Source organism: Gracilinanus agilis, chromosome 2 (assembly GCF_016433145.1).
Source record: "Gracilinanus agilis isolate LMUSP501 chromosome 2, AgileGrace, whole genome shotgun sequence".
Classification (NCBI taxonomy): Eukaryota; Metazoa; Chordata; class Mammalia; order Didelphimorphia; family Didelphidae; genus Gracilinanus; species Gracilinanus agilis.
This window is the reverse complement of record NC_058131.1, coordinates 319955151-319972568: the sequence shown is the minus strand read 5'-3', so window position 1 is coordinate 319972568 and position 17418 is coordinate 319955151. Positions and strand designations below refer to the sequence as shown.

Below are 17418 nucleotides of genomic sequence, written 5' to 3'. Positions count from 1 at the left end.
TCCCTTCACTCCTTCTCCCCCAGCCTCAACTCTTGTCTCACCCCCACTGCCCACAGCCAGTGAGTAATTCCACTGGGTTTTACATGTCATTGATTAAGACCTATTTCCATATCATTAATATTTACATTAGGGTGATCATTTAGAGTCTACATTCCCAAACATGTCCCCCTCAACCCATGTGATCAAGCAGTTGTTTTTCTTCTGTGTTTCTAATTCCACAGTTCTTTCTCTGGATGTGGACAGTTTTCTTTCTCATAATTCCCTCAAAATTGTCCTGGATTATTGCATTGCCACTAGTAGAGAAGTCCATTACATTCAATTGTGCCATAGTGTATCTGTCTCTATGTATATGATTCTCCTAGTTCTGCTCCTTTCACTCTGCATCATATATATTTATTTTTAACATTTTTTAAATGGAGTTTCTAATTCCCTCTTACCTTCTAGGTCTTTCCCAATCCACTTTAAAAGGCAAGTAAAATGGCATCAATTATACATTTGATATCATACAAAACATATATTAGTCATGTTGCAAAAAAAATAAGGAAAAAATTTTAAAAGTGAGGCATTCAATTGGCATTCTGAGATCATCAGTTCTCTATGTGGAGGAAAACAGCATTTTTCATCATAAGACCTTTAGAACTGTCTTGGACCATTTTATCAATGAGAATAGCTAAATCTTTCACTGTTGATCATGGCCACAATATAGCTGTTACTTTGTCCAATGATCTCCTGATTCTGCTCATTTCACTTTGCATCAATTCATATAAGTATTCCCAGGTTTTTCTGAAACCATCTTCCTCCTCATTTCTTATAGTACAAGAGTATCCCATCACAGTCATACCATGACTTGTTTAACCAGTGCCAGTATTTCCTCCAATTCTTTGCCAATACAAAAAAAAAAAAGCTGCCATAAATATTTTTGTACATATAAGTCCTTTTCTTTTTTTTTCTTAGATCTCTTGGAGATACTAGACAAGTAATGGTATTGCTGGATCATAGTTTTAGAGCCCTTTGGGCATAATTCCAAATTTTCTGCCAGAACAGACAAACTGACAACTCCAACAATAGTTCACAATTTTATTTTTCAAATCCCTTCCAGCATTTGTAATTTGTAATAAGTGTAAGGTAGTCAACTGGGGAATGGTAAATATTTTCATAAATTGGAACTGAGGTTCCTTATATATTTGAGAAATGAGGCCTTCATCAGAGAAACTTGCCATAAAATGTTTTGAAATTATTTCATTATCTACCTTTTAGCAAAATATAGTTTCCCTGATTAGCTAGTAAGTTTATTTTTGCCTTTGATTTGTTTTTTACTTCCACTGAAGCAAAATCGATTCTGCTTTAACTTCTTATTTTGACTAAGTATATGTCTTTTTGTTTTAAGTGTGTCTCTTGTATACAACATATTATTGGAGTCTGTTTTCTAATGTATTCTGCTATTCACTTCCATTTTATGGGTAGGTTCCCCCCATTCACATTCATCATCATGATTATTAACTCCATCCTATTTTCTTCTATTTATCCATCTCTCATTTTACTCTGTCCCCACTTCAAAAATCTCCCTTAATCTACATTCTCTTTAACACACTCTCCTCTTTCCCTTTAATCCCTACCTCTCCTATTTCCCAATTGGGTAAGATAGTTTTTAGACACAATAGAGAGAGGGTGGGGGAGTGAGAGGCAGAGGGAAAGAAAGAGGGAGAGTCAAATAGACAGGCAGAAAGAGAGGGAGAAAGAAAGAGAGAAAGAGGGAGAGGAGGGGAGAGAGAGAAAAACAGGGGAGGAGACAGAGAGACTGAGATAGAGAGATAGTTTGTGTGTGGGTATTTCTTTGCACCACTTCTAATGAAAATGAGGTTCAATTGCCCACTTGCCATGTTCTCCTACACTGTTAAAAGCTTTCCCTTGAGTGCCTCTTTTATGTGAGCTAATTTCTCCTATTCTTCCTCTTCCTTCCCTCTTCTTCTAATGTACCTCTCTTTCTTACCCCTTCATTTTTTTTGAGATCATCCCAATGTAACTAATTATTTGTATAGACTCCTTCAAACTTCTTTAATAATGATACAGTTCTTAGAAGTTATATGTATTATTATGCCAAATAGGAATGTAAATATTTTAAATTTATTGATTCTATTGTGATTAATCTTTTAGGTTGTAGCTGACCAGCAGCTACAAAATATTCTAATGTGGGTTGACCACCTGAAAGGGAAATTGAGGACTGAGGGAAAATGGGTGGAAGGATTTAAAGATTAAAGATAGAGAGAACATAAAGTGAGAGCAAAGAGACACAGGGGCACAGGATATATCAGGAAAGCATTCAGCCTGTTGGCACTCCTCTGATGGAATGAGAGAGCCACAGATGAATACAGTTTTTGTTGAAGTTTAAGGAATGGGGGATGGGAGATAGTTAATCAAACACGTGACACGGTAGAGAATTTAACATCGGTTAAACAATCACAAGATCAGAGAGATGGAGACTAAGACAATGTAGAAGCCAGCACCTAGCCCAGAGCTTCATTTGACTTTTGGACTGCAGGCATGGGGAGAGGTCAGAATACCACAAGATTTGAGTCCCAATACAACTCAAGGATCCAGAAACCAATCATTTGAAATATTAGAAATATATCCATAAGTCTGGTACATGAGCACACTGAGTCAGCTATAGAATGCATCATTAATATTTCCATGATTTGCTTATTACCTGGAACTTTTACATATCCCCCATTTTTATTTAAAAGATGACGATGAAGAGAGAGTATAATTATCAAAAGAAAATCATAAAGTTAAGAAAAAAACTCTACATATGTTTACCTTTATATGTTTACCTTAAGTCTTGTCTTTGAATGTCAAATTTTCTATTCTGCTCTGGTCTTTTTATCAGGAATGCTTGAAACTCCACTATTTCATTAAATATTCATGTTTTCCTCTGAAGGATTATACTTAGTTATGCTGGGTAGATTATTCTTGGTTGTAATTTTAGGTATTTTACCTTCCAGAATATCATATTGCAAGTTCTCCATTTCTTTAATGTGGAAGTTGCTAAATCTTATGTGATACTGACTGTGGTTCCACAACATCTGAATGGTTTCTGGCTATTTGCAATATTTTCTCCTTGACCTGGAATCTCTAGAATTTGGCTATAATATTCCTGAGTATTTCCATTTTGGGATATATTTCAGGAGGTGATCAGTGAATTCTTTCGATTTCTATTTTGCCCTCTGGATCTAAGATATCAGGGCAGTTTTCCTTTACAACTTCTTGAAATATTACATCTAGGCTCTTTTTTTGGTCATGGCTTTTTGGGAGTCTAATAAATCTTAAATTATCTCTCAATCTGTTTTTCCAGGACAGTTATTTTTCCAACAAGATCTCACATTTTCTTCTATATTTTCATTCTTTTGTCATTGTTTTAATGTTTATTAATGGCTCCTGGAGTTATTAGTTTCCACTTGCTCAAAATTAATTTTTAAGAAACTACTTTCTCCAGGGAGTATTTGTAGCTTTTTCTCCATTTGGTCAATTCTGCCTTTTAAGGTACTATTTTCTTCAGTATTTTTACCAAGCTGTTAATTGTCTTTTCTTAATTTTCTTGCATCACTCTCATTTCTTTTCCCAGTTTTTCCTCTACCATTCATCTTTCTTTAACTCTTCCAGGAATTCTTATTGGGCTTGTGTCCACGGTTTTTTTCCTTTGAGGCTTTGCTTGTACCTGTTTTCATATTGTTGTTTTCTTCTAGTTTGTGTCTTGGTTGTCCCTGCCTCTGTAGGAGATTTTTATGATAGTCCTTTTTTTGTTGTTTGCTTATTTTTAAGCCTATTTCTTGAATTTGATCTTTATGTTAAAGTTGGGCTCTACTCAGATGGAGTTGGGGAGGCATTTTCTCAAGCTTCAGACTTTTTCATGCTGCTGATTTCAGAACTAGTTTAGGGGATGTGAAAGTTTTCAGTGTTTCCAAAGTAGTGTGATTCTGGGAAAGGTATGGCCACTTAAATCACTTGTTGGTTACTTAAATCACCTGTTTGCCTCAGTTTCTTCATCTGTAAAATGAGCTGGAAGAGAAAATGGCTAACCACTCTAGTGTTTTTGCTAAGGAAACTCCAAATGGGATCATGAAGAGTCAGATATGACTGAAAAAAGTGAACAGCAACAACAACAACGTTTTCCTAAGAACTTCAGTGTTGACCTTGCTTCTGGCTCATGGACACCTGGTATTGGCAAGTTTTTAGTTATCATAAATGTAAGTTATTACATATAACAATTAAATATTTTCTTCCCTCCCTCCGTCCCTTCCTTCTCTTTCTTTTTTCCCTTCCTTCCAAGTCTCCTCTTATTCCACTATATATATATATATATTTTTTTTTTAACCTCAAGATTAAAGGCCTTACTTCAAAGCTATTACAATTTTTCTACTAGAACATAAAGTAGAAGAATGGTATGGCTAGAAGGGACCATTTGTTACCAAGCTAAAAACATCTTCTTTTCCTTTACTTTATAACTTTGAAGAGAGAAGTTCACTTGAATACACTACCAACAGTGAAGGTGGCAGACTAGACTGAAGATGCTCATGAAGAATTTACAAGTATCTAGATCTTGTGGTGGCCGCCAAACTCTACCGTGGAGCTTTAAAATGAAAAGTATGACATATTCTTAGTATAATAACTCATTTCTCAAAGTCACCCAGAATGAATAACTGTCCAGTTATTTCCAATTTAGTGTAGAATAAGCCCATAGTGGTATTTACGTTTAAAACTAAACTTTATCTTTTTTAATTAACAAAATATATTTTATCTTCCTCCAATTCTCCCTTTCAGTTAAAAAAGGAAAAAAGAAAAACAATACCTTTGTGACAAATATTTTGTCATTAAAACAAATTCCCTCATTGGCCATGTCCAAAATATATATATATCTCATTTGATGCTACAAATTCATCAGCCTTCTATCAGGAGGTTATTTACAATATTACTGCTTTGTATATGGTATTTTCAAGTATCCAAAAATTTCTATGAAACCATTTTTTCCATTATTTCTTATTACTTAATAGCATTCCATTAATTCATATATCATAATATTATCAGTCATTCCCCAACTGATAAGCACCCCTAAAAGTTTCTAGTTCTTTGTCACTACAAAAAGAGCTGCTATAAGTCTTAAAGGAGTAATTCATTTAGATTAAGGTTAGCTCTGGAACACTGCTTTCAACATGGTACCCAAATAACCTTAACTTCTATATTACAGGGTTACTAATGCTTGCCCAGGAGACATTTACCCACCACATCATTTGGGAGGCTCTGAAGATCATCAAATGGTGTTTCCAGAGTGTTGGTATCCACATTCAAAATCACAACATCTTCCAAGGCCATAGTCCTTACTTTCTATAAATAATCACATAGAAAAAAAGAATATGTTGAAATCTAGAATGCATTTACCAATAATAATGACATCTCAGATTTTTATAGTAACATGATATATATTAAAGTAGTATACATAGTAACAAACTATGTCATGCATTTTGTAGCAATAATATCATAATTATAAAATATATTTCTATACTGTCTTAAGATTTACAAATTGCTTTCCATGGAATACTTCTGTGAATTAGCGAATGGAAGTAATATTGCCATTTTACAGGTGGGTAAACTCAGGATCAGTGTATAAAGTAACTGTCTCAGTCACCCATCAAATAAGTATTAGAGCTAGGACTGTGATCTAAGTCTTAATATTCCAAACCAAGGGCTTTTCATACTACAATATGTTGTCTTTTTTGCAAAGTTGCTAAAATATCCCAGTGTATCACCTAGTACTTTTTACTCTGTAGCAGCTGATAAGAATAAGTCTATATTACTCAACATTATTTTAAAGGTTTATCTAGCTTTCATAGCTTATGTTCAATATTCTATCATTTTATGTTTTAAGATTCACAGTTCTAATTTCCCTAAGAGATCGATCATTGTGTAATTTGAGATTTTTTGGTCACTGATTACACTAAGGTGCCATAAGAAAAAAATCCTCAAAGGAGGAAAAAGGGAAGAAAGCACTTAATGTCTCCAATATAGCCACAAGCTAATCATTAAGAACAGTTGTCTCCAATTTTTTCTTAATTATGCAATCCTATTGGTTAAAAATGTTCCAAGTTATATATACTTAACTTATATATGTTATATACAGAGACAGGGTGATCTATGAGATAGAGAGCTGGCCTCAAGAATCAGAAAGATGTTGGGGCAAATCCCACCTCTGGCAGAGATTGACAGGGTCACTGGGAAAGTCACTTAAACCCTTAGTATAAATTAAAGAGAACACACCAACCTACCTTTGAATAGGGATATTCCTCAGTTCTTAGACAGTGAAATCACAGGTCGACTCTTATTCCCATCCCCACAAGTCACTATATAATTTATTCCTATACAATATTATATTAATACTTAATATACATTAAAATGGTAAATAAACTTTTTAAATTATGAGATAAATATGGAATAATATTTTATCTTAGAGTCAGCAGAGAGCAACTGGAATTTATTGAATAGAGGATGAGATGGCAGAAAAGCGGGGAGACCAGTTAGAAACATGTTGTAAGAACTGTGGTAGGAAATGATAAGGTCTGGATCTAGGACGGTTATTAAATGTAGAGAGAAGGAGACAGAAAAGAGTTTTTGAGCTAGAAATGACCTGATTTGGATATATGGGGTGAGAGTCTAGCTTGACATCAATGTTTAAAATGGGTAGATTGCTCAATGTATGGAGAGCCAGGTCTAGATATGGGAGGTCCTAGGTTCAAATCTAGCTTCTGACACATGCTAGTTGTATGACCCTGGGCAAATCACTTAACCTCAAATGCCTAGCCTTTACTTCTTTTCTGTCTTGGAACTGATACTTAATATCAATTCTAAAGAGATGGTAAGGATTTTTTAAAAATGGATATCTGGGAGGAAGATGAGATTGAAGGTAATGCTCTCAACAATAAATGAAATTGACTATGGAGGGAAAAATAAGGTAAACAAAGCAATCCATCTGTATCTATTCATCCTGTGGAACTCATTTTATCATCATCAAGATAGTACAAGCAAGATGAGAAAGGGGTCTAAATGAAGTTGAGACTGTATCAGTAGAGAAGAGGCAAATATGAAAGGTTTAGAGGCAGAACAAAGATTTGGCAACTGATTAGATATGTGAATGGGGGGTGAAGGAAGGAAATCAAGGATGTCAGAATTTGAGTGACTTGAAGGACGGTGCCTCTGAAAGTAACAGAGAAGTCTGGTAGGTAAGTTTGGGGTTTGGAGAAAGAAAGAATGTAATTATACCTAGGATCCAAATCATAGTTCATCCATGCCTACTCATCCTATGTGATTCATTCTTTCTAACTAACATGAAAAGAGGAAGATAGGCCTCTTCTGGTTACTGTCTCCAAATGCAATGAAGTCTAGAGATGATCCCAATGGCATGTGAACACATCTAGCTCAAAAAGGGGAAAATTGAAAGCTTTTATAGCACAGGAAGAACAGAGAGGAGAGGAGAGGGTTAAGTGTTAAGAGATAAATACAGTTGTGGAGGTGTTAGAGATAAGTATTTAGATTTGCACTTTTGCAGCAAGGATGGGGTACAACCAGTCTTATCACTTTCCAACTGGTCAATCATACACTCTTTGTAGTTAGTCCATAATATGCTGGGGTGATGTAGCTGTTTCCCAGGTGACCCCTGACCTCCATTTTGGAGAGAACTGACCTAAAAGATCCTAGAATATCTGCTTTTGAGCATCATGTACTGGACTAATCATTTTCCTTTTAGTTTTGTCCTCCTTAAAAAGTAGTCCTTCTATCAGACTTAGAAAGATACATCTTTGCTTCCAATTATTTTTTTTAAAATCACTCTATCCACACAGCTTGTGTTTCTTACTTTGAGGAAGAAAATTCGGCAAAGATATGAGCAGATGTCAAAAACGTCCCCCAGAAACCCTACCCAATTAAAAATACTAACTGGTACTGAAGAACACCCAACAGCTCTCATGTAGCTAGGTCCATGAACACATTCCCTCTCTTTTTTAGTTACAACATATGCCAAGGCCTCTGCCAGAGGCAAACCCCACCCCCACCAGCCGCTGTGGGTTCTTCTCAGCAATGAAAAAACACACACACATGGACAAACACTTTAGCTACCCAACTGGCATTTCCTGCACATAGGAGCAAAACCAAATGTGACATTTCCCCATCGATCCCATTAATTAAAAAATGCCTTCCTTTTTATGTTGTAGTGGGGATCTTGCTTGACTTCCTGCCCTCTAAATCACAAATTCAGCCAAGGCTGTTAACACTGGAAGTACAGAAATCCTGTGATTTAAAACTTGATAAAAGCCAAGGGTAGTGACAAGAGGTGATGTGGAGTACTGAAAGGTTATGGAGACTTAGGTTCAAATCCCAACTCTAAAACTTAGTATTCTTCCTACTCCCTGAAGTTTCTTCATCTTCAAATTGGAGAAAATAATCCTTGTAAGATTAATTTCACAAGGTTGTCATGAAGATCAAAGATTTTTGTCAGCTAAATAGCGCAAATAGTATTAGCCCCTGTTTTATGGATGAGGAAACTATTACTTAGAAAGGTTAAGTGATTTGCTCTGACAGCTACTAAGTGCTGGAACCAGGCCTCCTAACTCTCAGTTCTCTGTTCACTCCTTCACCTAACAAACATTTATCATGGACTACAATGTGCAAAACACTGTGCTTGGTGTTAACAAAGTTCAGATAAGACCTAGCTCCAGTTTTCATAGGACTTCTATTTTATTAGAGATAAGATATAAAAGATCAAGATCATATAAAATGTTTCCTAATAGGAGTCTCAGCAGTGAGCAAACTGTGGTAGGTGAGACATGAGAGGAAAGGTAATTCCTGACTTGAACAAGGGAAGATTTGGGAAAGCTTCATGAATGAGACAGCATTTGTTTTTGTTTTCCATCTTAGAGTTGATACTATGTATTAGATTCCACAGCAGAAGAGCAATCAGAGCTAGAGAATGGGGGTTAAGTGACTTGCCCAGGAAGGGTCACACAAGCTAGGAAGTATCTGAGATCACATTTGAACCACAACCTCCCCTCTCCAGGCCTGGTTCTCTCTATCCACTGGGTAATCTAGCTGCTCCTAAGAGGTAGCATTTGTGTTGGATATTGAAGGACAATTAGAAATTCAACAAACAAGAGAGGAATAGAAATCCTATAAGCCTGTGGAATGAACACTCCTCTCTCAAGTGAGAAAAGGAAAGTCTATTCCTGAGAAAATACCAATATCTCCTCTCATTTAGCCTTTGTTACTACTGGCCCAGTGATAAGGACAGTGGACCTTCCCTCAACCCCCATTATCTATAAGTCAACTGTAGTAAAATGAATTTGATTCCTAGAGGATTTACAAATTGGGTGTTAGAGTATATATATAAAGTGCTTTAAGCTCCCCCAAAGAAAAAAATCCAACAAAAATTCAAGCTATATTCGTCATTCTGAGGGAATGAAGATTGACTGATATGGTTCTTGATAATGCAATCTACCCAATATAATTCATATAAGGACAATTAGAAGCACAGAATACCAGAGTTGAAATAGCCATTAGAGTAAAGAATATTACATATATCAGAGCTGAAAAGATACTCAGACCACAGACTATTAGACCATTAGGACCTAGATCATAAAATGTTAAGTTGGAAGGAAAGGTTAATGGCTAGAACTCAAGAATAAAATATTTTGAACAGAAGTGTGTTAGAAACGACAATGGCTCTGATGAAAGGGAATACTTTGCTTTTTGTAGCTCTATCACTTATCATAATGTCTGGCATATATTAAGCAATTAATAAATGCTTTTCATTAAATTAATTTTCATTAAATGTTGTCTTACTTTCCTACTACTCTATAACTTCCATGAAAAGAGAGGCTATATTGCATCTAGAAGTTATATTTTCTCTAAAGCTTATTATAATGTTCTGCACATATTGGCACTTGATAAATACTTGATTTGTATTATAGTATCACATTAGAGCCAGAAAACAACATAGAGGGGCAACTAGGTAGATAGAGACCCAGGTTTTTTGGATTTCGGTCCTTAGAAATAGGAGGTCCTAGCCTTAGATATTTCCTAGCTATATGACCTTGGGCAAGTCACTTAATCCTAATAGCCTAGCCCTTACCACTCGTCTGCTACCAATACTTAGTATCAATTCTAAGACAGAAGGTAAGGGTTTAAAAATAATAAAAGAACACTGAAGTCATCCTGCTCAGCTTGTTCTTAACCTGAACTCCCAGATACAAAGATGAGCTAACACATTCATTTTGCTGTCAGGGAATAAACAAATATATCTAAGTATTGTGTAAGAAATACAATAAATGGATAAACAATTCTTCAGTTCTTAAGAGGCAGCATGGTAGAATTACACATTTTAGACTTGGCATCAGAACTGAGTTCAAATCCCTTTTTGGAATCAGACTGGCTATTCAATTGTAGGCAAGTTAACCTCTTGTAGTCTCAGTTTCCTCCTCAGTGAAATGATGATAAATATTATTTGCATTACTTCTCTCATAATTCCTCTGGAATTGCCATTCTAAAAGTAATAAACTTTCCTTCATTTTAGATCTCTTCCTCTCAAGCTCTTTCTAACTTAAGGCACTCACAAAGATGGGATTTTCCCCCAGATGACACTGAATTTCTATTGATGCTCTTCAGAACAAGTTATATTTTCCCATATAACCTTTCCTGTCTCCACACGCTGAAGACTTATAATACTCTTTATTCTTCGTTACTTTTCCCACTCTCCCATTTGCCAACATCACTGAATATCTTCCTTCAAAGTTCAATTCTGCTAACATCACTGAAGAGCCTTTTTTCTTTGAAGCTCATTCTATTGAAATTTATCACTCAATCCAGATCACAAGGACTTGTTCTCCAGCTATAGTTAGGTAGCAGAGTAGATAGAGCAGTAGGCTGGGTATAAGGAAATCCTGAGTTTAAATCTAGCCTCAGATATTTACTAACTGGGTAAGTCACTTAGCTTGCTGTGTCTCTGGATAATGGCAGCTACTTCCTAGAGTTGTTAAGGATAAAAATCAGATAATAATTTGTAAAGCATTTCAAAAACCTTAAAGCGTTATATAAATGCTAGCAATTTTCACTAGGATTAGAATGACTAGTTTATGTGACCCCGGGTTAAGTTCCTTCAATCTCATTCCCTAGCCCTTACCACTCTTCTACCTTAGAACCAATACACAGTATTGATTCTAAGATGGAAAGTAAAGGTTTTAAAAAAAGAAATGCTAGTATTGTTATTGCCAAATCTAAAGGTCTTTTCGGAGCCATCATCCTTAATTTCTCAGCAATAGTTGACACTGCTGATCACCTTCGTCTCTTGAGTACTCCCTCCTCTCCAGTTTTCTATGACATTATTCTCCTGGTACTACTCATAAATGTTCATTTCTTTTCAGTCTTCTTTGCTGACTCATTGTCCAAATCACCACCTCATAAGCATGAGTATTGTTGTAGGAATATAGGATTTTTAATTGAGCAGGGCAGACTGATTGGCAAGGGGATTCCAGAACCTTGAGAGGAAGGAATCTCACATAAAGTCCAATGCAGATGTTCTTCAAAGTTGATCTCAAGAGACTTGAAGTACAGCTAAATAATCCAAAGTCAGGAGAGGGAGAAGGGAATGGTCTCTGTGTCCACCACAAAGCCAAAACCAACTTTTTCTACCTTGCTCCTTCATTGGGATGCTTGATTGAAGATGGTACTTAATCCAAAATCCACTGTGAAACAACTTCAGGGATTGTCTGTCTCACCAACTCCCACCATTAGACTTTCAGACTTGAGTTCTTCAGTGTCAGGTCCAAACTGTCACCGACTCTCCTCTCAAGGTTCTGGAATCCCCTTGCCAATTAGTCTGCCCTGCTATATTAAACTCCTATATTCCTACAACAGTTTATCACAAGGTTTAATCCTGGGTCCTCTTTTCCCTATAAATTCTGTTACTTGGTGACTTCATCAGCTCCCACAGGTTTAACTACCATATCTCTATAGATGACTCCCAGATCTATATCTGTTTCAATCTCTCTTGAGTTCTAAACCAGAATCGATACCTGTCTCTTGGACATTTCAAATGAGACATCCCATAAAATTGAACACGGTTGAAACAGAACTCATTATCTTTCCCACTTTTCTTCTGAACTTCCTAATTTTTGTCAAGGGTACCACTATCTTTATAGTTTACCAGGTTTGTATCTTTAGTATTATCCTCAACTCCTCACTTTCTCTTACTTCTCAAATCCAATTAGTTGCCAAATCTCCTCACTTCTACAACATTTTTCATATTTGCACTTATCTTATTACTCATACAGCCCTTCTCTTAGCTCAGGCCTTCATCACTTCTCATCACCTGAACTATGGCAATATCCTCTGAATTGGGCTCCCTACCTCTACTACACTCCATTTTCTAATAAGTAGCTAAGGTAATTTTCCTTTATACAATCCACAATCCTGATAATATTACTCCCCTGCTCAATAAACTCCAGTGGCTCCTTTCCCCTGAGATAAAATATCTGTTCTTTTATTTGGCTTTTAACAATCTTCAAAACCTAGCCACAACCCACCTTTCTAGCTTCATAAATATGACTAAACTATCCACTCTCTATGCCATGGCCAAATTGACCTTGCTATTCCTCATACATGATTTCTTCCTCTATATCTCCATTACTTTTCATTGTCTGTTCCCCATATCTATAATGTATTCTTTTCTTACTTCCCTGCCATGGAATTTATTCCCTCAAAACTCATATACCACCTTCTACAGAAACCTTTTCCTCATTCTACTAATTGCTAGTGCTCTCCCTCTTTAGCCTTGCTGTTGTTGAGTCCATTAGTCATGCCTGACGCTTCATGACCCTGTGGACCAACTGTTTAGAGAATATTTTTGGCAAAGACACTGGAGAGGTTCGCCATTTCCTTCTCCAGTTTTATGTAGGCAAGGTTTAAGTCCCAGGAATAACTTGCCCCAATACTTGCCAAGATCATATAGCTAGTAAGGGTCTGAGGTAAAATTTGAACTTTGGTCTGACTCCTGCCTAGCCGCCCCATCCTCCTTAAACTACCTTGTACTTTGTTTCCATTCCTATATTTCTATTAGATTTGGAAATGGTTTTTCCTGATAAAATGTAAGCTTCTTGAGAGTAAGGACTATTTTATTCTTGTCTTTGTATCCCCAGGACCCACCATAGTTCCTTGTAAATAGTAGGTATTTAATAAATGTTTGTTGATTAATTGATTAAGATCCTCCTTCACAAGGAATATGACTGGTTTAGTGGAAAAAGGAAGAGAGGGCAAGAGAGAAAGGGAGAAGGAAGGAGAGGTCAAACAGTCCTTTAATTTAATTTAAGTTTCAAGAGAGGTACATAGGGAGCAGTGACATTTCCCCCTTACCACCTCAGGCCCCCAAAGGTCACTGAGCTGCCAAGGATTTGATAAACTCTGGTTTTTCCTTCGTCACAAGGGTCAGGAAGGAATAGACACTGATTTGTTCTTTCCTGTTGCACAAAATTAAAAAGCTCACTTTGATAGTTCAGAGGGGCTCTGAATATGGAGTTGGAGTTTTCCAATGTACTTTAACCAGAAACAGAAGTTGATTATAAGAGAGGTGATAGAATGCTTCTTAAAAGAAGCCAATCTCAAACCATTCCTCAAAATGTAACAATATCAGACTTATGTTAACAAGGTCAAAGATGACTAAGCAAGGTCAGAGAGTTATTTTGTCAGCAGCCTATAATCCCCAAGAATATCTGAGGTAGAATGGATCTTACAATGGAGAATATTCCATAATAAAACCCAGAACCTAGAATGTCAGATTTGGAATAAACTTAAAGAGATCATTTTATAGATGGTCTCTATAGACCCAGGAATAACTTGCCCCAATACTTAAAATCTTTTACATCATGTAAGTGAAAGGTATGTCTTATTTAGCATTTAATGCTCTTTACAAACTGGCCTCCATATGCCTTCTCTGTTATTCAGCCAGAATCATTTGTTTGCTCTTCTCCTTAGACAAGATCCTCCATCTTCTGTCTCAATGCCCTGTACTGCTTGTTTCTCTGTCCTGGAATGATCCATTCCAAACTCTTAGCATCCTTGGCTTCTTTCAGGCCTCTGTTCTCTTCAAAGGAGGCTTTCCAGGTCCACTCAGCTACTACAGTCATTCTCTCTATGGATACCTCCCAATTACTCTATCGCTCTTGCATGTTATGGTGTGTGTGTGTGTGTGTGTATGTATGTATGTATGTATGTATATATATGCACACACATATGTTCTCTTTCATTAAAATGAGAATTCCTTAAGGGCAAGGATTGTTATAGTTTTTCTATGTATGCTCAGTACTTAGCACTGTGCCAGGTACACAGAAAGAGCTTAATCATGCTTTTAGGTGAATTGGTTAATTGAAGTCTGGGAGTCTCCATTATCCCTTGTTTAACCTCTTCTTTTGCATATTAATTATTCCTAGCCCTTGGTTAAAGAAGATCTCCCTTAAAAGGAGCTGGTCTCTTCACTTTATGGAGCAGAACTAAAAAATAAAACTGAAAAAAACTTCCTCCTGGGTTTTGTTGAAGAAGAGTTCATACTTTTTGATCTATGTAAGTCACTTAGATGAAAAATCCCATTATCTTTCCTATTTTTTTAAAATGCTTCTAAGACACAAAGTTATTTAGTCCACCTTCTGATTGGTTCAGTCACTCTATTTCTCTGAAGTAGTATGAAGGAAAAAGAGACATTTAATGCCATGCTCCCCAAGATTCAGTCTATAGATATAACTGATTCGTGGGAAGGAGGAAGAAAGTAGGCTACTTTTTATGAGTAAAAACCAGATTTTCCTCTGAAAATTTTTCTTCTGCAAAATTTATTAAGTAGTTAGCAAAGTATAATGAAAGAACAGTAAACAGGGAGCTAGTAGGCCTGCATTACAGTTCTGCAATTGAAATTTGGTTAATGACACTGGTAAAGTCACTGTTTCTTCTCTAGGCCTCAGTTTTCCTAACTATAATGGGGGGAAGGCTAGAGTAGAGAAAAGAATAAGATTCTTTTAGCTGTAATAATCTGTTTAACATCTAGTCCACTCCTAAAATGTTCTAATATATTTTTTGTCTAAGATATCTCCCAATTATAGCATTCTTTGATTTTATTTCATTTATATCTTCATTTTATTTATATCATTATATCTTCATTTCGACCACATTTTCAAGAATTTACAGGAGATTCTAATCGCCTATTAGACAATCTTCTTTGTTTGGTATTCAAGGAAATCAACCTGTTCTCAATTTACCTGGCTACTTCATCTCTTACATTTTCCTAACACAAAAATTCTCTGAGTACATAGTTCCTTCTGTTTACTTCCCCATCTCTATCCTTCAGGTGCCAGGCTCTTTCCCATTTTTAGATTTTTTCTCATAGTATTTAGACTCACAATGTAGAATGTACCCTTCCTTTCTCCCCTCTCCCTTTACTGTGGCCCATGAAGTAATATGGCATCACAGAAAGAGTACTAGATATGAAATTAGATGACATCGATTAAAATTACAGCTCTGTTCTTTATTTCCTATGTTGCCTTGGGCAGTAATTTTATCTCTCTGGGCCTCAGTTTCCTCACTATAAAAATGAGGAGTCTATACTAGACAATTTCTAAGACTTTTTCCATTTTAAATCCTATATACCTAATACCTATATTGCTTCTTTCCTTCTCTGATTTAGAACATTATTTTAAGGTCATGTCATATGTTATAGTGTGTGTGTGTATATGTGTGTANCCCATCTCTATCCTTCAGGTGCCAGGCTCTTTCCCATTTTTAGATTTTTTCTCATAGTATTTAGACTCACAATGTAGAATGTACCCTTCCTTTCTCCCCTCTCCCTTTACTGTGGCCCATGAAGTAATATGGCATCACAGAAAGAGTACTAGATATGAAATTAGATGACATCGATTAAAATTACAGCTCTGTTCTTTATTTCCTATGTTGCCTTGGGCAGTAATTTTATCTCTCTGGGCCTCAGTTTCCTCACTATAAAAATGAGGAGTCTATACTAGACAATTTCTAAGACTTTTTCCATTTTAAATCCTATATACCTAATACCTATATTGCTTCTTTCCTTCTCTGATTTAGAACATTATTTTAAGGTCATGTCATATGTTATAGTGTGTGTGTGTGTGTGTATATGTGTGTATATATATATATATATATATATATATATAATTATATTGTTCCTCTGTCTCTCCAGTCCACATTCACAATGTACAACCCTTCTTGCCTACATACTTCCATGGAAGTGTAGATTAAAGGTATATTCTCATATCTTTTCATTTGAGTCCTTCTTGATCTTTCTTTTAAACACATCTTCAGTCTCAGAATCAATTCTGTATATTGGTTCCAACACAAAACAGTAAGGGCTAGGCAATGGGGATTAAGTGACATGCCCAGGATCTGAGGCTAGATTTGACTCAGCACTTCCTGTCTCCAAGTCTGGCTTTCTATACATTTCACCACCTGGTTGCCTCGTACTTGATCTTTATATTTGTTACATTCATTAAAAACAACAACAACAACAAAACCCTCCCCTTCCATCTTAGAATCAATACTGTTCTAAGACAGTTCTTAGTTCTGCATATTTTACTCCACATCATTTCATGTAGATATTTCCATGCATCTCTGTATTCATCACATTGATTATTTCTTAGAGCAAAGTAATATGCCATTACATTCAGTTACCATGATTTGTCCACCCTTCTTAGCTCTCACGAAACAAACTGCTATAAATATTTGGAGTATATGGAAACTCTTCTTATTGATAGCTTCCTTGGGAGTATAAGTCCACTAATGGAATCTCCAATTCAAAGGGTATGGAAATTTTACAGTCAATTTATTTGCATACTTATAAATTGTTTTTCAAAATGGTTGTATCATTTCACAATTCCATTAACAAATATTAGTAAGTATAGCATTCTATAAGCCTCCCTAATACTGACTATTTCCACTTATTGTTGTTATCTTTCCCAATTTGCAAGGTGTAAGGTGAAACCTCAAGGCTTTGATTTGCATTTATCTTATTACTAGTGATTTGGAGCATTTTTCATATGGTTGGTGAATACTCTGCAATTCTTTTAAGAACTGTCTATTCATATCCATTCACTACTTATCTATGCCCTAAGTCATTGTGAACCTATAGCATGGGTGCCAAAGATGGCAGCACTCTCTGTGGGTATCCCCCTCCCTAATTTTGTTACTAGAAAGGCAGAGGGACTTTGATGGAGCTGCTCCCCTCCCCCTCCACCATGCATGATAACATTTTTCACATCACCCACCCCTCTGCCCATCAGCCCAATGGGAGAGCACAGGTGGGTGGCTCACAGGTGGCAGAGA

General features: G+C 36.1%; 1 protein-coding gene across 1 annotated transcript in view; it reads right to left on the bottom strand.

The window, feature by feature from the left end:
- Positions 1-17418, bottom strand: part of DENND1A (DENN domain containing 1A) — a 667138-nt gene that overhangs the window by 231958 nt on the left and 417762 nt on the right. Inside the window, exon 12 of the mRNA XM_044664250.1 lies at positions 5275-5376. Coding sequence (XP_044520185.1) covers positions 5275-5376 — 102 coding nt within the window. The remainder of the gene's footprint in view (positions 1-5274; positions 5377-17418) is intronic.